Source organism: Primulina tabacum, chromosome 12 (genome assembly GCF_025594145.1).
Source record: "Primulina tabacum isolate GXHZ01 chromosome 12, ASM2559414v2, whole genome shotgun sequence".
In the NCBI taxonomy this organism is placed as follows: Eukaryota; Viridiplantae; Streptophyta; class Magnoliopsida; order Lamiales; family Gesneriaceae; genus Primulina; species Primulina tabacum.
This window is the reverse complement of record NC_134561.1, coordinates 4,588,527-4,613,353: the sequence shown is the minus strand read 5'-3', so window position 1 is coordinate 4,613,353 and position 24,827 is coordinate 4,588,527. Positions and strand designations below refer to the sequence as shown.

Genomic DNA, 24,827 nt, shown 5'->3' with positions numbered 1-24,827 from the left:
CCTATTATCGTAAGATACAAATTTGTATAATTCTGTTTTTCAATTATCTGATTAATATGTTTAACAGTTATCTGTAACATATCATTTTCAAATAATTTTGAAAAAGCAGTAAAATTTAAAATTTTATTATTCTTTTCTATAATAAAAGATTGTTGAGGAGGATAGACAGATTTTTGAATCTGTCCTTTAGAAAGTTTATAATTTCTTTCAAGAATAGAAATATAATCTATAATAAATGTTTTAAAAAACCAAGGAACAAAATGAATCAATTTATTCTGGTTTTCACAATATTTATAAAATTCCGCAACAATATAATTAAACTCATCTTCAGAAAAACTTTTAAAGTACCAATTTCTGAAAGATTCCCATTTGGGTAAATAAAATTCTGCATTGATCCCTGCCCTAGCAAGAGATCCTTTAGTAAAATCAATTTTAGTTTTACTATCCATTAAATACTAAAATTCATTTCTGAAACTGTATCAGTTTCTCTAACTTTTTGAAAGTTACTTTTATGCACAATATTATTCTGATTAATAATTAATTCATCTATTGTATCTTGTACAGGAGACTCAACATCTTCTCTTATCTGATAAGTAGAAGCTCTAGAAGTTTGAGGAATATCCACCAAATAATCTAAAGGCGAAATAAAAGAATGACTAGATCTTGATCTAGTATAGATAGAAGATGGCAATAATCTTCTTTGCTCATTATTAAACTGTATTTGAACAGATCCTTCATTATTCTGAATAACTTGTTGTAAATCCCTATTTATTATATGATTTCTAGGAACAGCTTGTTCAATTATCCAGTTTTCTGGAAATTCAATTTCTTCCCATTTTATAGATCTACGGGTTGTAATATTAGATCTATTAAAATTAGTTTCTATAAGAATAGTTTCATTTAATTTTTTATCTATTCTTTTACACATAGGATTCAGTGTAAATACTGGCTTATAATAAATACGATAACAGATACATATGACTTCTGTGCCAGGAGTATAATTATAACCATGAGTTTTAACATTTAATGTTAAAGAATCTAATATATTAATTTCAGACAAAGATAAAGATAAAATAACCTATTATTTGAAGTTAATTAATTAGGGTGTATTTGATAGTAGTATTGTGAATTAAATACACCAGAATATTAAATTGTTGAACAATAAGAATTTATAATCGAGTTTTATATTTTGTTGAATTAATTGTTGTTGGGCTATTTGATGTGATATATTGAGGCTGTTATGATTATGTTGATACGGTGACAATGATCTGATAATTTTTGTTGAATTATTTAGATACAACACAAGCCTCGGGATCAAAGAAATAGCCAGATTATATATATACTCGATTATCAGGTACGTGTTGACGTACGAGCATATGTTGTTACTGTTTAGTATTGATGAATACTATTGTGTTGAACGATGGTAAATCACTGGATTGGATGATTTGGTATTATATATGTTGTTGTTTATTATTGTCGATGTTGTTGGCTGTCGTTGTTGGGAGACGTCACGTTGATGTTGTTCGTTCAACGATATTGCTGTCGCCGGAGTTGGGGTGCGACGTATCGTTGATGTTATTCGTTCGACGATATTGCTGTCGTCGATGTTGGGGTGCGACGTATCGTCGATGTTGTTGTTCGTTCGACGATATTGCTGTCGCCGGAGTTGGGGTGCGACGTATCGTCGATGTTATTGTTGCAGTGTGATGTTGTTGAGGTTGTTGATGGCTGATTGTCCAGAAACGGTAAATAGGGTATTTCTGTTTTCATTTCAGTTATATCTTATGTTGTTGTTAATATAACTGTTATGTATTGCGATGATGATTGTTGTGTATACTCACCCTTTGGGACTATTTCTGTTGGACAGGTTACAGGACTATGCTGTGAGACATGATAGAGGTGAAGGACTAGGTGTGTCTAGTCAAACAGTCATGTATTTGATAGTAGATAGAGACAGTATAATTTATTGTCTTATTTGAGTTATGTGTGTATGTATTTATTATACTGTTTCTCCTGCACTGATGTAGATAGTGTGATGATTGCACTATTTTGTCGTATATGCATTATATTATTACGTCGTTGTAAAGAAAATTTTTTATGCATATGACGTCACACATTGTATGATTACGTGACGAGGTTTGGGGCGCCACAACTCGTTTCCTTCACACAGCTGGATCAGTTTCTCTCATATTTCTTTGCCAGTTTTGCACATCTTGATTTTGCTGAAATTGACTTTATCCAGCGTTTTATATAAGATATCCTTAGCCACATTATCTAGGTTGGCTTTCCTTTTATCCTCAGTTGTTCATTCATCTCTGGGCTTTTCAATGCGATGAGGTGCCACACCAGTGATGGCAACTGCTGTATTAGATTTTAGGATCTTCATTGGACCATCAGTAATGACATACCACATGTCGTCATCTTGTGCAGCTAAATGAGCCTGCATTATGATTTTTCAGTCGTCAAAATCTTCTCTGGAATACATCGGTGTTTTATTGAATGAAGACATGTTGATCAGTTTTGAATAAAAGTATTCTGAGACAAGATTCAACTGCTCTGATACCACTTGTTAGGATCGATTGATAGGTTGAAATGTGTTTAGAAGGGGGGTTGAATAAACACTCACGATTTTTGAGTCTTTTCGAATGAAGTGTCAGTTCTGTGACAAACTGAAACTAGGAATCTTGTCAGTCAATGACAATCAATTTAACTGATAACAGTTACGGGAATAAAATGACTGAAAGATAGAATAAATAACTGAAGTAATAACACGAAGATTTATGGATGTTCGGAGAATGAAATAACTCCTACGTCACTCCTTCTATCACAATGATATGATATGCACTAAAAGACTTTGATGGATACAAAGATTGTATAGACCCATTTCAGTTTGGACTTAACACTGCCAAAACTGAAACTCTTAGTTTACTAAATAACTCACAGTTCTTCGATTGAAATTAGCACAACTGATCTAGATAAGATCAAATAAACAATAAAACTATTTGTGCTTATAAGCTCGAAAGATAGCCTCAAATGCTATAGATAAATCAGATAAGTGTGAGCTTTTGATCTTTGAGTGAGAGATATGAATTCAGCAGGGTAACATCAAGCTTGAGAATTGATAGATCGATTGGTTACTTGCTCAACTGCTCTTCTCACCTATTTATAGGCTTCTCTTCAACGGTAAAATTAAATATAATCTGAAACAATATATCCGTTGATTGCCACGTCAATATTTTTCTGACATTCGTACAATATAAGCTCTGAAATGCAGCGTTCCACTACGAGTTGCAGTCTGCTTCGTACTATTGTCGGTTGAATGTCCTTTTCAACTGATGACGTGTACAGCTGAATGATCGGCTGATAAGTAAACGCTGATAAGCACTCAACTGAATATATCAACTGATCAGTTTCCAACTCATCAGTCAGTTAGTTGTCTTTGATTGTTCAATTCAGCTGGTTTCAGTTGCCTTCGATAAACTGCGCATTAATCTTCAGTTAGGCAACTTGTTAGTTCTTGATCAGTTAGTCTAATAGATTTAAACACATAGTTTGTCAAACCACCGAAATTAAGTTTCCAACAATTTTGGAACATATTTTTTTATGTGAATGAAAGAAGAAAATTTTGATCCAACAAAAATTGAACACACATTTAACTTTGTTGTTGAGGTACTGACAAAATTTCAATATAACAAAAACTGAACACATATTTAATTTTGTTGTTGGAAATTCAAAAGAAAATTATCCTTTTTTAAACCTAATATTTTTATAGGATATTTTTTGGTCGGCAGGTATTATGTGATTGCGGTAAACGACGCCGTACGCGTGACGGCCCCCACCCAAGAATAAACGGAACAAAGAAAATCAGATTCGCTCCACCAAATGTTAATTACTATAATATATACAAACACGCATACACACAGTTCGCGGAGTTGATCACAGCTTGTTTTTTGGGTGTTTTAGTGCGTGAATTCGAGCATTTTTCCCTGTTTCAACTTGTCTAGCTCGCGGAAGAGTTTGCATGACTTTTCTTGAGGCTAACAGGACACAAGTATCTTGATCTTGAATCTCCATTCTTTTCCCGCTGTGTGATAAAATCTCGAGGTGACAAATTTGTTCTTTTTCCTGTCCTTTCTGTCTTTTCTTTTCATGGGTTTGGGATTTTTTTCTATTCTGCTATTTTTTTCCCACTTGGTTTGTATATCTATTCTTGCTTTACGATATGGGAAGTGGGATTTTGGTTCTCTTGCCTGGTTTTGTTTCTTGGATTGGATCTGTTTTGGGATTTTGGTTTTGGGGTTTTCGGTTTTAGTTTTTTGCGTGTGAATTAATCCGATCTTTGGTTTTTGATTATTGGGTAAGTGAAAGTTTGACCATCTTTTGTGTGGTTTCTTGAATCTTTATGGCTTGATATGGAAATCAAAGCTCTGATCTTTTGTGGTTGATTGGAAAATAATATCTTTTTCTTGAATGGTTTGATTTTTCAAGTTTAAGAAATTGGAAGTTTTTTTTTGACGATCATCAAACAATGATTAGGAACTTCTGAGAGTTGTGATCGTAATTTAAATTCTCCTCCCCATTTTCCCAGAACTGTTGTTTGACTGAATTTGTTGACTTGATGTTGATCTCTGACTCATTTCATCTGAAATTAATTTCCCTTTGATTTAATCATTACAGTTTGTGCCGAGTTTTTGCAGTATTATGTTTTATACCATGAATCTTGGATTTTCATGTTTCTAAAGCCTAAAATTGTTCATTTCTGAACTCTTGATTGAACTGTCTGAAGCATTTATATGATGTTAATTAAGATGTTATGAACACATATATTGAATTTTTTTGTGGTTTCATTATCTGTATGCATATTCTCCTTTTCCGTTGATTGATTAATAAGTATTATGTTGTTTTTCTAATACATTAGGTAGAGCCAACAAAGACAATGTTTCGCCGCAGGAGTAATTCTTCTCATGATGACGAGAGTATCGAACTGCAGCATGAGCGCAAGGTAACTTTCTATATTTTGGCTTTAGAGATAATATATGGGATTTGGTTGCTTACTTTCCAGTTGATGTAATTTTCTATATCCTTTTCTCAATGAACATCTTGTTGTGATCTCATATCGGTTCGACAAGAAATTTTGGAGTGACTAATAAATTATGGTGGCTCTCCGACCTGAAAGACTAGTCTTTTTGGTTTTGGTCGTCCTCTTGGGCGATATGGAAAATGTCTACAATCGGATGAGTGTTATGATCACACAAGAAATTATGGATTGGCTAATAAATTTGGGAGGTTCTCCCAGGTTGAAAGCTTAATCTTTAGTAGTTGGACTCAATGGCATACCTTTTGTGTTTGGACTAAATGTTCTAACAATGTTTCCTTGATCTTTTTATTGGACATTTGGCAAAAATTACGAAGACTTGAAATTTATGGAGTTGGTATATTTGTCCTAACTCAATTATATTTTCTGCCTACTTTCAGGTCACTGAGCTAAAGGCTTCCCTGGGACCACTTTCAGGTCGTAACCTGCAGTATTGCAGTGATGCTTGTCTGAAGAGGTATTTGGAAGCTCGGAATTGGAATGTCGATAAGTCGAAGAAAATGTTGGAAGAGTCATTGAGATGGCGATCGAGCTATAAACCAGAAGAAATCCGCTGGGTAAGAATGGCTCAAAAAATCTATGATCATGTCGTTTTCTAATGATGATTAAAACTTAAAAGCATGGAGTATCACGGATGTAAATTGCGATGTATCTTATACGCCTGGTATAATGTTATTGATTTTGTTTTATACTTGTCATCATCAATCAACAATCTATCTCCTCTTTAATTCTCAGCCTGAAATTGCAATAGAAGGCGAGACTGGCAAGGTGTTCCGTGCAAATTTTCATGATCGTCATGGTAGGACCGTTCTTATATTAAGACCAGGATTGCAGGTTAATGAACAAGCTCACTGACATTGCGAGTTAGTTAAATTTCAACATTTTCCTATCTAAACTGAGGTTTTGTATGTTTACAGAATACTACATCACTTGATAACCAGATTAAACACCTTGTTTATCTCATCGAGAACGCCATACTTAATCTCCCAGAAGGGCAGGAGCAGATGGCATGGTTGATAGACTTTACGGGTTGGTCTATGAGCACCAATGTTCCTATCAAGTCGGCTCGAGATACAGTCAATATATTACAAAATCATTATCCAGAGAGATTAGCCGTAGCATTTCTGTACAATCCCCCACGTATATTTGAAGCATTTTGGAAGGTCGGTGATACATCATCCTTGACACGACAATTGTCAATTGTCGCCTATATCTTTCTTGTTTGTGTTTGCATTCATTGTTATTCAAACATTTGCAGGTGGTTAAATACTTTTTAGATTCCAAGACATTCCAGAAGGTGAAATTTGTGTACCCGAAGAACAAAGATAGCGTTGAGCTTATGAGGTCGTATTTTGATGTGGACAACCTCCCAACCGAGTTTGGAGGCAAAGCCACTCTGCAGTATGATCATGAGGAGTTCTCAAGGCAAATGGCACTGGATGATGTCAAAACTTCTAAGTTATGGGGCCTCGACAAGAACCTATCGAATGGCTTTGCAGGTGCCGAGGTTGCTCCAGAACCCGGTTGCGTCGCTTCATCAGTAAGTTGAATTGCATGAGATGTTGAAATAAATATATTACAAACTCAATAATATTTGGATTTATCCAAAGATAACATAACTGTAACCATGGATCTCCTTGTCTTTAAAATGCTAAAAAATTCTTTTTCAGGCTTTTATATTCGTGCATTGGATACTTTTTAACCAACTCATTTCATGGTATATCGCCCCATCATGTACTGAAGATGCTAGCTACTGGTAATTGGAATCCAGGTTAGGTAGCAAGGTACTATTTAGATTCATTAGGCTCATCGTTTCATTGATGGTTGACGGGACTCCGACGCTATCGGATGCGGCGATTCCATCACGAAACGATGAGCTTAACCTCGAAAAATTCGAAATAAGTAATCAAGTTTTTCATTTCCATGTGGAATTGCTAATATCACAAATTTTATACAACCCACAGAATTTGCAAACATAAACCTATCTACCCGTAAACAAATAGCAGCAGATGAGGACTAACACGCAAAATCCAAGATTGTACTACTCGAGATTAAATTACAAAGCCGTCTTCACTCAAAGCTCCGACTTGCTCAAACTCGAATACTAATTATTAATGTTTTTCAAATTTGGATTTTGAATCATATAGTTGATGATAAATTTAGGATAAAAATAAGATTTGCAGTCGACTACGTGAGTTCGACTCAAAGCTGCTCGAAATGGCGCTCAACTCGATCCTTTATCGAGACACTCGAGAGCAGCTCAGCTCGGCTCGATTCTACACTAGTCTTAGCCATGTATGGACTTCTTTTTCTTCTTTCCTCTATCAACATTCAAGAAGCTTAGATAAACAGAAGAAAATTGCAACCAAGTAACCATGCACTCAAAACCCACAACCGAATGGCTGTTCCACATTACATCACGACAAGGCAAATAGATTACACTGCTTAATCATCAGAAGCGCCGCCTTCTAAACGTTCGGGTGGTGGTGTGGTAACTACGAACCAACAAACCGACCCCGATACCAATGCCCAAGCAAATTCCAAGGCCAATGCCTACACCCACTCTAACTCCGGCGTTGAACCACGAAAGCTCCCCATCTTCACCTTCAATGTATTTCGTTCGTCTCCAGTACAAGCTGTCGTTGTCTTCCTCGCTTTCTGGTTTGTATTCTGCAACCTGAATACAATATATATCTCTCTCGGATAAGGTCTCCTTTAGCTTACTCTCTTAAATTCAAGATGATTCTTATTGTGGAACACCAAAATATTCAGATCACATGCAGCAGTAACTTGCAACATGTTAGGACATGCATGTTCTGATATCTCATCATTTAAGCCCAAATATGTAAATCATACAAAAGAAAAGCACCATATACGATAAGTTTTGCAAGCTAAAACGTCGTCCTTAATCATGTACTTTGACGCCAATAACAAATAAGGGACTAGTTTTCACGCGCGTGAAACATTCACGGTTCAGGAGAGCAACACCCAGATCGATATATCCGTCTTTGTTCCAGATGTTCAACTCATGTTTGTGGTGATTGTTCAAGATAATCATCGAGTGCACCAAAATAACAAATCCCACAATCAAGGAGTATTGAAATGATAAAGAAACTAGTAGGATAGACGAAGCGGGACGCTTAAGGCCAGCCAAGTTACTCCGGTAGCTTCAGAGTTCTAACTCTGAAAGTATCTTATAAAAAATCCTTCAAACAAACTGAGTTATGATCACAACATATCCTGCTGAAAAGAATGTCATATAAAAGTGGTTTCAATATTATAATTTAAAAAAAAACAAGATCTGTTTTTGAAGTTTTGGCACATATAAGTTGAGTGGAATTTCATTAATAATTTGAAATCCCATACTTCAAAATCCTTCCTATCCAGACACAGTGTGAGATGATGGGACCAAGAATGCAAATTGGAGGCAGTATTATATGGGCAATGCAAAAGAGAACAAAAAGATGTGATCACCTTTGTCTTTTTAAATACCTGTGCCTGCCCATACCCCCATGATATTTTATAGATAAGATTACTCCCATTATTCAATACTAATGGGACTGGTCTTTTAGTGACAAGGGGACATGCTTCACGTGAGGAAGCAAGCAGGCACATAGTCGAAGGATACACATCAGCATGAGTGCAAATCAGACCAGTACTCGATAAAGTAAGGGGGGAAAATTCAATCTTTTCAATTGAAGGAAGGAAGTAGGCGGACCACACATGCCAACCCTCTTCTTGCTCCCCCGCTAGTACATCTATTCGGTTATATTTAGTGATAATTCTCAGTTCGTAAATGTGGCAAGTGATGAGAATTCATTTGATGTATGTAAACACCAAGAGTGAGTGCATCTAGCCGATGTAGTTGGTAAACACGTACGCTAAATATGAAATGGGAAAAGGTTAGTGTTAGCTTACTCCAGGCTGATACTTAATTTAGAGGAGAAGGAAACTTGATCCATTCAAACAAATAGAAGAACTACAAATAAAATCAAGAATGAAGTTACATAAAACCATGGAAATTATCCGACATTCATAGCATAAGGCAACTGCGAAGAACTGGGATCCATGATGTTGCAGAACTTTTTTATGTGATCTACTAGTTCATGGGCTCAATTAATGAAGCAAAATAGAGCATAGACATAGACTAAGTAGATTTTTCTCCTCATTAAGACAACTATTCGGTCTAGAAGTCTAGCTTTGACCTACAATAGAGATGAGATGATTAAGTCAATAGTAGACATGGATCATTCTATAGAATGAACACAGCCAAGACAAAACAATTGTGTCTGCACAAGCAAATAGAATGGATGACAACAGAAAGTTGCAAATGTCAAGAACTGCGTATTTGGACGAGAAACTACCTGCAGATCATGTCCAAACGTAAGATCTTCATGGGATTCAGACGTATCATACTCTGGAATGGAATTTAGAGTACCCATTCTATGCTTCTTGCGATGTTTAAGTTGCATAGTCTTGGTTAATATGATTGGTGTTCCTGAGAAACAACCTGCAATATAAACTTCAATTGTGGGTGATGAGGATTCCGAGTCCACGATTTGTTTCCCTTTCAGAAATCCCGTGCCAGCACTGATTACCGTGTCACAATTCATGTTCCACCTTCGAGCTGGCTGATTTACCTCCCCAACATAACCATTAGCATGTGACATTTCTAAAATCCCAGATATCACAGGTTCCTCTTTATCGAAAATCTCGAATTTAACGCTACCAGTTAATCTGATGCTATCTGTGCTGACAAAGGTAGCCTCTTCAGTTTTCTTATCCATTCTGTCCCTTCGAAGGGAGCAAGAAACTCCTGAATCAACTGTACATCTTACTCCATTGACTTCAAGAAGTGTCTCTGGGCTCAGGGACATGTGATTGAGAGTAAGAGACTCCGGGGTCGAATCGTCAACCATGAAATTGCTGATTCTCGCATAGAAAACTCTTATATCAAACCAGGACAACGAAAATCTGCCATATGAGGAATTCCTGATAATTTGCAGGCCCGGATCATGAAGGTATCCGTTGCTATGTGATTCGTGGGAATTCTCCATCTTCCAGGAGCTTAGTTTGCACCAGATTCCTTCAAGAACGTTGATGAACCAAGATGAATGAAGCCGGGGAACCCGAACCCTGTTCAAGAATAACATCTGTATCAATCTCTCGACAAAAACAAGATCGAGGAAACCAAATAAATCATGAATACAAAAAATCATGGTGGCATGTATTGACAATCCAAAATCTCAAATTTATTGCAATTACCTCTGTAAACGAAGTACGTTGTTTTTTCCAAACTCACATCTTTGATGATAAAACAACGCGAGTGAATGGAAAGGCTAATTTTTGGAACTGAAAACCTCTATACAAGGGAAGAGGAAGACAGGATCGTAACTGCCACCCCTATTTCCTAGCTAACCAGAGAAAGTTCAAAGATTCATTCCACGTAGCAATAATCTTGTGATTCAAACCCAAATCTTAGAAATTTTACCACATAAACAATAGAACCGAAATCATCACCATAAAAAGGTACAAAAATCAATCTTAAAAAGGAGAGGATAATTCATCAAGACAGCAAAAACTCAGTAGTTTTCAGAGAATCAAGAAACTTACCGGAAGACCCATAAACAAGAAATCACTATATAAATAGAATATTCTATCAAATACAACAAACTCTTCGATCAAGAAAAAGAAAGTGAATGGTGTCACAGAAAGCCAGCCAGTTGCAAAAAAGACACGTCCCAGAACCTAGCCAGCTCCAAAAAACTCAGAAAAACCAATGACAAAATCCCAATAAAAGAAGAGTATGTTCTCTTGAAACGATATTACTAATTTTTATGTAAGAGACGGGTTATATTCACGATATTTTTTCATGGATGATCCAAATATGATATTCGTTTAATAAAATACGATCTGTGATACCGTATCACATGAATTTTTGCCAATGCTTTATCCATTAGAGTTAATGTTTGACTTTGCTTTCAGAAATACTTTCATCCAACTCATTTCAACGTTCTCACTCCATACTTTTGTGCGATATACCATTTTGACCTCAATTTTAATTTAAACCTTTTAATACTTTTTTTTTATTATTATTATTAATTTTCGTCCTTGCGGTATAATTCTTGAAATAAAGCAGAGGACTCGATTTCTTACATTTGTTCTCCCTCCATTCTCAACGGCCTACAGTTCTTCCACCACATCAAGTCTTTAAATGGACGAAGACATAAATATATTCTGGAATTCCGACGCGCATCAAAATTGCAGTGAAATAGAAGGGATTGTAAAGCTGTAAAATGGGAAGAATATCTCTTAAATTTTCTAAATAGTCATCCATAATTTAACATTTATACATGTTATTCAAAGTATTTATCACAAAAAAATGTACAACTTTCATTATAAAATATATATTATTTTTTTTAAAAAAATATCCTTAGCACAGATCGATTCGACTCGACTTGACTTTTAAAGGGTTGAGATTTTCTCAATCCAAACCCATAAATTTTATTGGTGGATGGGGCCAATCCGACGGACACAACCTGCATTGACAGGTCTAGAGGCAAACATGAGAAGAAATCTAGTAACGATACGAGGAGAACCATATTTTCGGTTTTCTACTCATATTTAGCATGATATTTTTTGTTCTTAGTTGAAATTCTGATGGGTTTTTAGAGTATTATTTGTTGTTGTATGTCCTCTCATTATTGTGAACCTATTTTCTTAACTTTTAGGGTTCGTTCTTGTTATTGTTGTTAAGTCATTTTTTTAGTTTAATTTGAATCACTTTTCGAAATGTTTTTTAAATTTAGAAATAATGTTATAGTGCTTGATTCTCATGCAATTATTCTCAAATTCTAATGCTTGTACAATTATATTGGTTTTATTTAGGGATGTAATTGAGTCGAGCCGAGCCGAACTCTTGAATGTTTGAGCTTGGTTCGTTTATAATCGAGCCGAGCTCGAGCTTTATTTAACGAATATATGCATGGCTCACGAGCTTATTCAAGCCTTTATCGAGCCTAAACAAGTTTAATAAATACGAATTATACATTTAAATTTTCATTAAATTAATTAAAAATTAAATTATATATTTAAAGAAAAATATATTATTCTTATTAGAATTTGATTTAATAGATTTTTCTATATATTTCATAAATAATATGCAAAATCAATAAATCAAATATCAAAACTATTATTTTTTCATCTAAAAGATTACTCATGAATTTACCAACGAACATGTTCACGAGCTAACGAGTCGAATACTGTAAAGCTTGAGTTTGATTTGTTTATCTTAACGAGCCTCATTAAACGAGCTCAAACGAGCTTTTATCGAATCGAGCTTCGAATAGCTCACGAACGGCTTGGTTCGTTTACATCTCTAGTTTTATTGTTTTTATGTATCTATATTCATTTGTACTCTTGATCTCAACTTTCCAATTTTCAAAATAGAGTAGGTCTCTTGTGAGACGGTCTCACGAATTTTTATCTGTGAGACGGGTCAACCCTACCGATATTCACAATAAAAAGTAATAATCTTAGCATAAAAAACAATATTTTTTCATGGATGACCCAAATAAGATATATGTTTCACAAAATACGACCCGTTAGACCGTCTCACACAAGTTTTTGCCTTCAAACTATTAGTATATATTTTTTATTTTATATAATAGGTTTATTTTTCCTAATTTATTTATGGTTATCATTTTGGCGTATACATACACTAAATTGATACGTTTTCCCATTTTTTTATCATAATTATTTTGTGCAAATTTGTTTTTACTTTGTGAATTTAGAAACTCATGTAGAAGATAAAGTAGTTGGTGATTGTAACGAGACGAAGAATGAGAATCAATATTTTTCATGACGCTTCCCCTTATTTTAAAAGTTTGATAGAAAAACTTAAGTCAATGATAGAAGAACAATAATGGAGTTGGATTAATGATACTCTTTTCGCCAAATGGGTTGATATGCATGTCCTAGCGATTGGTAGTTACCGGGTCGATTATTTTATTAATATTATTAATAATAATAATAGATAAGAATAAATTTTGATACGGGGGATTCTCGTAACTACCTCATCTTGCCTAATTAATATTTTTGAAACGAGAATGAGGGCGTGGATGATGATTTGATTCCACGGTTTCCCCGAACTCGAAAAAACTGAGATCGTGGCGGGTAAGGGATAAGAATGAAATTCGGGGACGGGAATGAGGATGACAAACCCGCCCTCTCCCCCGACCCCTGCTCCTCCTCCGCCTCCGCCTGATTGCCATCCCTAACAACAAACTTCAAAAAGTGTGAAAAAAGAAAGAAATTAATGGGTTTGAAATACTTGCCCAAATGTAGCTTTCTCCTTTAAATTTGGGTGATAGGAAATCAATATATAGTCTATATTCAAGAAATGGAATCCTATCACCGTTTGATCCGTAATGTAGCTTTCTTCCAAGCAGCCTTGTGTCCCAAGATTACATTACGGCTAGCCCACCAAAATTCTTGATCTTGATTACGAGGATTGTTGACTTTTCTTGCAAGAACATGAACCACATTATTGGCATTTTCATCATTTTATGTAGGGACCCGGACGCTAATCAGTTCTTAATCGTCATCAGGATCAATTTACTAATAAAGTAATTAGGGTTATAAAAATTTTTCCTTTTTAATGCGGAATGTAGTGAAATCAAACTAATATACAACTCAGTATAAAATAAAGTACAAGTCCTTTACCGTTTACAAATCAGTAAAAACTAAGGTTCAACATCTAATTATCAAGTGCCAAAACCCTATATACATCAAAGTCCGAAGTCTCCACTCTATCACGATCTCTCCTCATCTCCTAGACCCTGATCCTGTCCCACCTGTTGTCATGTACACATACAAACAAGACAACAGCCGGATAATTCCGGTGAGAATATAATCCCAGTATAAATCAACGAAACATGCAATCATATAAACAATATAAAGCATGTAACATATAAAAGCAATATGTATCAAAATCTGAAACATAATCAATATCAGACTGTCGACAATACTCGTAACTTTACAATTCAGACTAGACTCAATCCTAGTCTAGGGATCCCGGTTTCCAGAAGTTGGCATTCCATATCGATCACCAGTAATAGAAGAAATTTCGATTCTATCCATATCGATATGGTATCGATCACCAGTAATAGAAGAAGCTCTGATTCTATCCACATCGATATAGTATCAATCACCAGTAATTGAAGAAACTCTGATTCTATCCACATCGACATGATATCGATCATCAGTAATAGAAGAGTTACGATTCTATCCACATCGATACAGTACCGATCACCAGTAATAGAAGAAGCCACATTTCTATCCACATCGATAGCCAATCATCCGGTGACAGACTTTGGCACTATCGCCAATACACTATCTTGTGACATCGTGCAATGTGCCCGTGGCGATCCCGCCACTATCAGGCACTTCTGTCACAAGATTACTCGTCTAATACCTGCTATCTATAAATCAAGAGAACAAGTACGTCAATCACATCAATGCAATAAAGTAAAGTATGTGATTTAGGGAAACTCAAGTCTAAACTGACTTAAGTCGATCTTCCAATACCACATTGACTTATACCTTTCGTTTGTAGTCTCGGTCTGAAGCAATATCAATTCTGAACTCAAGACTGTCTCTGTAAATCTGAAACGACATATTGAGAATCATAATATCAATATTCCATTCTCAATTCAACATTGAATCTGATTAATCTGGATTTAATTCAAATCACGGCATAACGGCACAATCTCAGTATCCCCGTCAATACCATATCAACAGACATCAATTACAAATCATAACTCATATCCGATACAATCTATAATCCATCCATAATCCAAATCTGTCCGATTTCAGATCAATATAATCAGAAAATCATAACAATTCCATAATCAGTCCGTTTCTTAATCTGACTTCGATTCTACGATGTCTAGCATGCCAAGAACGTCAAATATGAATTCTATTCAATTCTGACAATATCATAATTTCAAGACATGTCAAAACGTAGTAAAACTTACGTCCAGTTGTAGCCTGCGTTGATAGGAACACAGTACCGTAGTCAGATTCAAACTCAGACGGACGGATTCTCGCAAAATCCCACTTTAAAATCAAAATATGAAGTTGGCTTCAATTTCTTGATTTCCTCTCTTCTTTCTCGTTTCTGAAGCAATGATATACATATATATATATACCTTGCATGCATTACGCGACGTGGCCCTTTCCTTCGCAAAACACGTCTCGCGCATATGCGCGACATCACTCGGCGCATATGCACGAGACACTCTGTCTCCGCGCGTATCATGCACATCGCCTCGCGCATATGCGCGAATCTAAGTCGCGCATGTGCGCCCAACTCTCTGGACCTCTCGCGCATGTGCGCGTATTGAGGTCGCGCATGTGCGCCCAACTCTCTGGACCTCTCGCGCATGTGCGCGTATTGAGGTCGCGCATGTGCGCCCAATGCTCGGTCTCTCATTATGGCTTCCGCACAGCTTGCGCATATGCGCGCCTACTCTTCGCGCATATGCGCGAGACCTTCGGTCCTCGCACCAACAATTCCCACATAAAATCTCCTTTTGTGTCTCGGTTAGCCCCTCTCATAATTGTCTCGATTAAAATCAATAATCGTAATTTAACACGATATTAAAACTCGGGCATTATATTTCTCCCCCTCTAAGATACGATTTCGTCCTCGAAATCACAGATCGTCAAATCATATCATTAAGAAGGCATGTAATTAAAATCGAATAAATATTTACATCAGTGAAACAATGCTGGGAATTCTTGTCTCATATCTGATTCAGTTTCCCAAGTAGCTTCTTCAATGCCATGACGAGTCCATTGAACTTTCACAAGAGGAATCGTCTTTGTTCTGAGCTGTTTTTCTTTACGATCGATAATCCGAATCGGTTTATCGACATAACTCAATGTCTCATCCAGCTCAGTCTCGTCTGGTTGAATAACGTGAGAATCATCAGGGAGATATTTTCGCAGCATAGATACATGAAAAACATCATGTATCCCCGATAATGAAGGCGGCAAGGCCAGTCGATAGGCACGATCTCCTATCTTTTCGAGAATCTCATAAGGACTAACATATCGTGGAGACAGTTTCCCTTTCTTACCAAATCTAACCACACCTCTGAATGGAGAAATCTTCAAAAATACTCGATCTCCAGTCTTAAATACCAACGGTCTACGTCGAAGGTTGGCATATTTGGCTTGTCGGTCCTGTGCTGCCTTTATTTTTTTCTGAATTAGTTTCATTTTTTCAGTCATATCTCTGATCATGTCAGGTCCAGTCTCAGGAACTTCAGAGATATCATCCCAATAAAGAGGGGATCGACATTTCTTTCCGTACAACGCTTCGAATGGTGCCATCTCAATACTCGTTTGATAGCTATTGTTGTACGAAAACTCACAGAGAGGCAATGCATTTTGCCAATTAGTGCTAAAATCAAGCACTACAGCTCTCAGCATACCTTCCAATGTCTGAATCGTCCGCTCTGACTGTCCGTCAGTATGTGGATGATATGCGGTACTTAGATGTAACTTCGTACCGAGAGCTTGCTGCAGGCTCTGCCAGAGGTGCGAAGTAAACCGAGGATCACGGTCTGAAACAATCGACTTCGGCACTCCGTGCAATCTAACCACTTCTCGGACATAAATATCGGCCATTTGGTCATATCTGTATGTCATTTTGTATGGAATAAAACATGCATATTTGGTCAATCGATCAATCACAACCCAAATCGCATCACAACCTCTGGAAGATCTCGGTAACTGCGTCACAAAATCCATGGAAATGTGATCCCATTTCCATTCAGGAATAGACAAACTCTGCAACAATCCTCCTGGTTTCTTCCTCTCCGCTTTCACCTGTTGGCAATTCAGACACTTGGCTACAAATTCAGTAACATCTGATTTCATTTGCTTCCACCAATATTGTGTCTTTAAATCATTATACATTTTCCTGCCACCAGGATGAATGCTAAAACGACTGTTGTGCGCTTCTGCTAGTATTCGTTGTCTCAAATCCGAAACATTCGGCACAACAAGACGATTATTCACATACAAAATACCATTTTGAACCTGATATTCCGATCGATGTCCAGCTCTGACCATAGCAATCGACTTCTGTATATTCTGATCAACTTTCTGAGCTGCTTTAATTCTCAAAATCAGCTCTGGTTCAGCTTGAATCGCATATAATCTTAGAGGCTGACAGTCTGTTTCAAAGGCTAATCCAGACAAACAGTAGTCTTTAATCAAATTCAAAACACCCATAGTCGATAAGGATAGAGAACATACCTTTCGACTCAGTGCATCAGCTGCTGCATTAGACTTTCCTGGATAGTATTTGATTTCACAATCGAAATCTTTTAGCAAATCAAGCCAACTTCGCTGCCTCATATTCAATTCGGACTGTGAAAACAGATATTTCAAGCTTTTGTGATCAGAATAGATCTCAAACTTCTCACCGTACAGATAATGTCGCCATATCTTCAATGCAAAGACGATGGCTGCCAATTCAAGATCATGAATTGGGTAACGAGATTCATGGGGTTTCAGCTGTCTCGAGGCATAAGCAATCACATGCCCCCGTTGCATCAACACAACCCAATCCGCGGTGAGATGCATCACAATAAACAACAAAATCACCAGTACCTGACGGGATAGTCAACACTGGAGCACTGGTCAATCTTTTCTTCAATTCGAGAAAACTGGTCTCACATTCCTCAGACCAAACAAATGGAGCATTCTTTTGTGTCAACTATGTAATCGGTTTGGCAATACTCGAAAAATCTTTAATGAACCGGCGATAATACTCTGCCAAACCCAAAAAGCTGCGTATTTCTGGTACAGATGTCGGTCTCGGCCAAGAAATCACTGCCTCAACCTTACTGGGATCAACGGATATCCCGTCTCCGGATATAATATGCTCCAGAAATACCTCACCTGTTTCAACCAGAACTCGCATTTCGACAGTTTAGCATATAATTTCTCCGCCCTCAAAATTCTCAACACAGTTCTTAAATGCTCAGCATGCTCCATCACATTCTTTGAATAGATCAAAATATCATCGATGAAAATAATCACAAAATCATCGAGATATTTCTGAAAGACACGGTTCATTAATCCCATAAATACCGCTGGTGCATTCGTCAAACCAAATGGCATGACAATAAATTCATAGTGTCCATATCTGGTTCTGAATGCTGTCTTTGAGATATCAGAATCCCTGACTCTCAGTTGATGGTATCCAGATCTCAGATCGATCTTGGAATACACCGAAGAACCCTGCAACTGATCAAATAAATCATCAATACGAGGCAATGGATATTTATTCTTTATCGTTGCCTTATTCAGTTGCCGGTAGTCAATACAAAGTCTCATGGAACCGTCTTTCTTTCTCACGAACAGTACTGGAGCGCCCCAAGGAGAAACACTCGGTCTAATATATCCCTTGGCCAGTAAATCCTCCAACTGTTCTTTCAACTCTTTCAACTCAATCGGTGCCATCCTGTACGGAGTCCTCGAAATCGGAACTGTTCCTGGCATCAACTCAATGCTGAAGTCTATCTCTCGAATCGGAGGCAATCCAGGAATCTCATCTGGAAAGACATCAGCAAACTCACACACCACTGGCAAGTCCGCCAATGATGGGCTCGACTTCAGTAAATCAACAGAATATACCAGGAATCCATCCGCTCCTTTCTGCAATAATCGAGTCATATTTATTGCAGATATCAAAGGAATTCTAGCTCGAGAACCCTTACCGTAAAATTTCCACTCCTCAGCCATTTCAGGTCTGAATCGAACAATCTTGTGGAAACAATCGACTGTAGCCCTGTACTTGGTCAACATATCGATACCGATAATACAATCAAAGTCAGATATCCCAAGCACAATACAGTCTAACTCAATTTCATGCCTATCATACTGCAGTATACACGATCTAACAGATTTCACTGATATCAAACCCGTCCCCAAAGGAGAAGAGACAGACACTACTGCAGATAATGACTCAATAGGCAAAGAATGCATCAAAGCAAATCGCTCAGATATTGTGGGGCCCTTAGCTCCTAATCGTTATTACAACACAATCTGATTAAGATTAACTAATTACAGCGGAAAACGAGTTTAAATTTTCTTTACAATGAGCCCAAATCATTTTTTTCTATAATTTGAATACTAAAAATAGTATTTCATCTCACGTCATAAACATGCCCACACGAAATCAAAATCAATCATATACAAACAACTCATATTCTCGGGACATGCCCCGGTATATAGATACCTATACATATATACTGGGAACAAGACAAAAACATAAAACCTCAGCCCAAGCTGTGGCTCCTGCCAGAAGTACCCTCTCCGGTTTCCTGATATCCTGGAGTACCTGCCATTGTCCACACACAAAGACAACAACAGCGCCCCTTGGGAGTGAGCAAAGCTCCGTATGGAAAAACCAATCATATATACCACAAGTATCTAAACAATGATATATGGTATGCAATGCATGTATGTCGTGGAGGTATCAGGTCAAATGCCCATCCACTGAGCACATGTCAGAATCAATCGAATCGCTATCAAATCAATGCTCGAGCTGGCACACCGGCCAATATGGGATACCCGTATGATAGCGTCGGCAAAGCGCCATCAAATCCCAAATCTCATATCCAATCATATGGAGCCACAATTGTCTATGCTTTACGGGTCATATAATATCGGCATAGCGATTGTGTTCACAAACCCCGGAATCCAATCAAATCATATCAGGGTATCCAAGGATCATAGCTCAACGTGCATGTCATGTATCGATGTATGCATAAAATGATGTGTGTTAACAAAACATTTATTTTATACATCGATATCTCAATCTCAATGTCATGTATGTCACATCAATCAACAAATAAGGCATATAGACACATAATCTCATTCCAATCAATCAAATCAATCCGACATATATCATATAATACAGATACCTGTCGTATGTTACCCGATCGCAACATACCTCAATTCTTCGTTTCCAGTTGATGTAGCCTGAAGATATTGATATTACACTTTATCTACATCAATAACATACTCATTCCAATCAATAACATATTCCAAAATCATTAATATGAGTTTCAAATATCATTTGAAACTTCAAAAATTCATATCAAATCAAATTCATATCATAATTCAATTCCGACTTCGAATATAAGTTTCTTGTCGGTTATTCTACTACATATAAGAAATTCAACTTCAAATACATGCTATTCCAGCACTTTGATATTTAGAGCTGCTGGAACTAGAAGAAAATTACCTCAGTCAGAAGCCCTCGACGCGACGATTACAAATATATAATTTGTTTCGCGTTTAGACAGCGTTTCGAAGTCGATTCGGATAAAAGAAATCACTTTCTCTCGTATTCTCTCGAAGTTGTCGAAGGATAAATGAAGAAAACGAACAAAAGAACTTATTCTTATCCTCCACCGCTTCGGCGCTCGGGCGGTCAAAAATTACCGCTCGGGCGCGGCATGTTCTGTCCAAATGCCACTTGCTCCGCGCTCGGGCGGTCACAAACTACCGCTCGGGCGCAAAGTGTTCTGCCCGAACACTCAAAATTTCTACCTTGGCGCTCGGGCGGTCATTTTTTACCGCCCGGGCGCCACTCGTTCTGTACAATTATTTATGTTTGTACTAAATTGGCGTCCGGCCTCTCTAATCGAGCTCTTACAACGTCAATTCATATTCAATATTCATTTTCTCAATTTCATGGTCACTATATACATCAAATACATAATCACATATCAAATTCATGACTTATCGATAATCATATAGGATTTACGATAATACGATACACGGTCCTTACATTTCTCCCCCTCTTAAAAGATTTCGTCCTCGAAATCTCAAACATCTCTATATATATAACATTGGCAAACATACATATGTCACCAGTTATAATACATATCAAAACTAAAATCAGTAAACGGATCAGTATACATCGAATACAATGGAACAGATGGACTAGCATCAAATAAATGCGGATATGATTCTCCCATTTTGCTTTCCAATTCCCACGTCGACTCTTCAACACCATGCCGTGTCCATTGCACTCGAACTAGAGGAATCGATTTATTTCTCAATATCTTTTCCTTTCGATCCATAATTTGAACAGGTTGTTCGACATAGGAAAGAGAAGGATCAAGTTCCACCTCATCAGGTGCAAGTACATGTGATGGATCCGGTTCATATTTCCTCAGCATAGAAACATGAAACACATCGTGAATAGCAGATAGAGCCGGTGGCAATGCCAATCGATACGCAAGATCACCAACTCGATCCAGAATCTCGTATGGACCAACATAACGAGGAGATAGTTTCCCTCGCATGCCAAATCGAACAGTGCCTCTAAAGGGAGATATTTTCAGAAACACTTTGTCACCTTTCTGGAATTCTAAGGGTCGTCTTCGTTTATTCGCATAACTCGTTTGACGATCCTGAGCAGCTTTCATCCGCTGCCGAATTAACTGAACCTTATCATTCATTTCCTGTATTATCTCAGGTCCAGTCAATTGTCTCTCACCAATTTCATCCCAGAATAACGGTGATCTACATCGTCTCCCATATAGAGCTTCAAACGGTGCCATACCGATACACGTCTGAAAGCTATTATTTTAAGCAAATTCAACCAATGGTAAGACATCCTGCCATCCCATTCTGAAGTCCATCACAATAGCACGCAACATATCCTCTAAAGTTTGAATCGTACGCTCGGTCTGGCCATCAGTTTGAGGATGATAAGCAGTACTCATAGCCAAACGCGTACCCATCGCCTCCTGAAAACTACCCCAGAATTTATAAGCAAATCTGGGATCACGATCAGATACAATCAAGACTGGCACACCATGCAGTCTTACAACATTCTCAATGTATAAACGGGCCATTCTCTTATAAGGATAAGTCCGTTCATACGGAATAAAATGCGCAGATTTGGAAAGTCGATCAATAATCACCCAAATAGCATCACAGCCCTTGGGCGAACGAGGTAAATGAGTCACAAAATCCATAGCGATATGTTTTCAATTCCATTTCAGGATTTCAAGACTATGGATCAATCCTCCCGGTTTCATTCTCTCGGCTTTTACTTGCTGGCAGACAAGACATTTCGAAATAAACTCAGCAATGTCCTTCTTCATACGTTTCCACCAGAATTGAGGTCTCAATGTCAGATACATCTTTCGACCTCCAGGGTGAATACTGTATTTGCTACAATGTGCTTCTCGAAGAAGGGCAGATTTCAAAGCAGAATCATCAGGGACTACCAGCCGACCATTAAGTCGTAAAGAACCATCAGAAGAAATCTGGAATCCAGATTGATGTCCTGCAGATACAAGTTCTTTCGACTTTTGGATCTGAGCATCACTTCGTTGGGCCTTTCGTATCTTCGATATCAAATTCGGCTCAATTTGCAATGCTGAGACAGTGACAGAATTCCAATTCGAGTGAAAAGTCCAGCCAGAAGTACATATATCCTCATGTACCTTGGCGACACTGGCAGAAGCTAAAACAGAATCATAAACTTTACGGCTCAAGGCATCCGCAGTAACATTCACCGATCCAGGGTGATATTGAATCTCACAATCAAAATCCTTCAGGAGATCCATCCACCTGCGTTGCCTCATATTCAGATCAGATTGAGAAAAGAGATATTTCAGACTTTTATGGTCCGAATAGATAACAAACTTTTCTCCGTACAAGTAATGGCGCCAAATCTTCAAAGCAAACACAATGGCAGCCAATTCGAGATCATGAACAGGATAATATGTTTTATGAGATTTCAATTGACGAGACGCATAAGCAACCACTTTGCCATGTTGCATCAGAACACAGCCCAAACCTTTACCAGACGCATCTGTACAAACCACAAATCCTCCGGTACCTGAGGGAATAGTAAGCACAGGTGTTGTGGTCAATCTCGTCTTCAATTCAAGAAAACTAGCTTCACATTCATCTGACCAAATGAATCGCTGATTCTTCTGTGTCAGTTGAGTAATAGGTTTAGCTATTTTCGAAAATCCTTCAATAAAACGACGATAATATCTAGCCAAACCCATGAAGCTACGGATCTCAGGAACATTCGTAGGTCTTGGCCAATTCAACACAGCTTCGACCTTCGAAGGATCAACAGATATGCCATGTCTCGAAATGACGTGGCCCAGAAATACCACTTTGTCCATCCAGAATTCACATTTGGACAATTTGGCATATAAATGACTAGTACGAAGAGTTTGAAGTACCAGTCTCAGATGTTCAGCATGCTCCTTTTTCGATTTCGAATACACAAGAATATCATCAATAAATACAATAACGAATCGGTCAAGATAATCTCGAAAGACACGATTCATTAAATCCATAAATACAGCAGGAGCATTCGTGAGACCGAAAGGCATAACCAAGAACTCATAGTGGCCATACCTTGTACGAAAAGCAGTTTTGGGCACATCTTCGTCTCGAACTCGTACTTGATGATACCCAGAACGAAGATCAATCTTCGAGTATACAGAAGTACCCTGAAGCTGATCAAATAAGTCATCAATACGAGGAAATGTGTACTTGTTCTTCACAGTAGCCCGATTCAATTGCCTATAATCAATACACATTCGCATCGTACAATCTTTCTTTCGAACAAATAAAACTGGAGCTCCCCAAGGTGATACACTCGGTCGAATATACCCCTTATCGAGAAGATCTTGTAATTGTTCTTTCAATTCTTTCAGTTCCAATGGTTCCATGCGATAGAGAGCTTTCGAAATAGGCGCAGTCCCCGGCACAAGATCAATACTAAACTCGACTTCTCGATGAGGAGGAAAATCAGGAATCTCATCGTGAAATACATCCGGAAATTCTTTAGCAACAGGAATCTCAGATAAAGAAGACTCATTCTTCGAAATATCAATAGCTTAGATAAGATAACCCTCATCTCCACTAGTCAACAATCGGGAGATTTCCAAGGAAGATACCAATGGAATTTTGGCTTGAGAACCCTTGCCATAAAAATTCCACTTGGGTCCATCAATCGGTCGAAATCGAACCACTCCATGACAACAATCAACAGTAGCTCAATTTGTCATCAAGATATCCATGCCAACAATACAATCAAAGTCGTGCATTGGAAGGACAATCAAATTCAGAAATATCACATTATCCTCATATATCAATACACAATTATGCACAACTCTTTCAAACAAAATAATCTTCCCTGCTGGCATGGCTATCGACAAAGTATCATACAACGGGGTACACTCAATATCGTGAGGTGCAACAAATGCATGAGATATGAATGAATGAGATGCTTCTGTATCAAATAAAACACGTGCAAGATAATCGCAAAGCGTGCAAATACCTGCAATCACGCCTCCAGGAGCTTCTCTCGCCTGATCCTCAGTCATGGCATACACTCTCACTTGAGGAGGAACTTGGGCACTCTGACCACCCGGTCCTCGATATCGTGGGACACTCGACTGCTGAAAAGATGGAACAGGAATAGCAGGTCTCGTCATACCAGGGCCACCTCTAAATCCTGGCTGGGGTTGAGCAGAAGTCGTACCCCTGTTCGGACATACTCGAGAGAAATGACCTTCCTGCCCACATTGATAACAAGTACCAAACATACCTCGACACTGCTCGATAGTATGTTTACCCCCACAATGGCTACAATAGG

General features: G+C 37.7%; 2 protein-coding genes across 4 annotated transcripts; one reads left to right on the top strand and one right to left on the bottom strand.

Annotated features, from left to right (window-relative positions):
* The first annotated feature begins 3,857 nt into the window (after positions 1–3,857).
* Positions 3,858–6,772, top strand: LOC142520095 (uncharacterized). Its single transcript, XM_075623067.1, has 6 exons — positions 3,858–4,104; positions 4,919–5,002; positions 5,476–5,652; positions 5,831–5,929; positions 6,013–6,258; positions 6,354–6,772. The coding sequence occupies exons 2-6, from the start codon at positions 4,937–4,939 to the stop codon at positions 6,642–6,644; spliced, it is 879 nt and encodes a 292-aa protein (XP_075479182.1). The 5' UTR covers positions 3,858–4,104; positions 4,919–4,936; the 3' UTR covers positions 6,645–6,772.
* A 340-nt stretch (positions 6,773–7,112) lies between these two features.
* Positions 7,113–10,902, bottom strand: LOC142520094 (uncharacterized protein At1g01500). Of its 3 annotated transcripts, none has more exons than XM_075623066.1 (3): positions 10,705–10,902; positions 9,460–10,231; positions 7,113–7,772 (listed from the first exon to the last, which is right to left on the bottom strand). In XM_075623066.1, exons 2-3 carry the CDS (start codon positions 10,150–10,152, stop codon positions 7,548–7,550), a joined length of 918 nt encoding a protein of 305 aa, XP_075479181.1. In that variant the 5' UTR covers positions 10,153–10,231; positions 10,705–10,902; the 3' UTR covers positions 7,113–7,547. The 3 variants fall into 3 exon arrangements, with proteins under 3 accessions (XP_075479181.1, XP_075479179.1, XP_075479180.1); XM_075623064.1 differs by having other exon boundaries at positions 10,709–10,901; XM_075623065.1 differs by lacking the exon at positions 10,705–10,902 and adding an exon at positions 10,361–10,698.
* Between the last annotated feature and the right edge of the window lie 13,925 nt (positions 10,903–24,827).

Excerpts from the sequence above, each read along its gene's own strand:
- LOC142520094 (XM_075623066.1), bottom strand. The coding sequence starts at position 10,152 with ATGGAGAATTCCCACGAATCACATAGCAACGGATACCTTCATGATCCG. Across the intron at positions 7,773-9,459 it reads CGTTTGGACATGATCTGCAG|GTTGCAGAATACAAACCAGA; the intron begins GTAGTTTCTCGT and ends TATTGTATTCAG.
- LOC142520095 (XM_075623067.1), top strand. The coding sequence starts at position 4,937 with ATGTTTCGCCGCAGGAGTAATTCTTCTCATGATGACGAGAGTATCGAA. Across the intron at positions 5,930-6,012 it reads TATTAAGACCAGGATTGCAG|AATACTACATCACTTGATAA; the intron begins GTTAATGAACAA and ends GTATGTTTACAG. Across the intron at positions 6,259-6,353 it reads TATTTGAAGCATTTTGGAAG|GTGGTTAAATACTTTTTAGA; the intron begins GTCGGTGATACA and ends AAACATTTGCAG.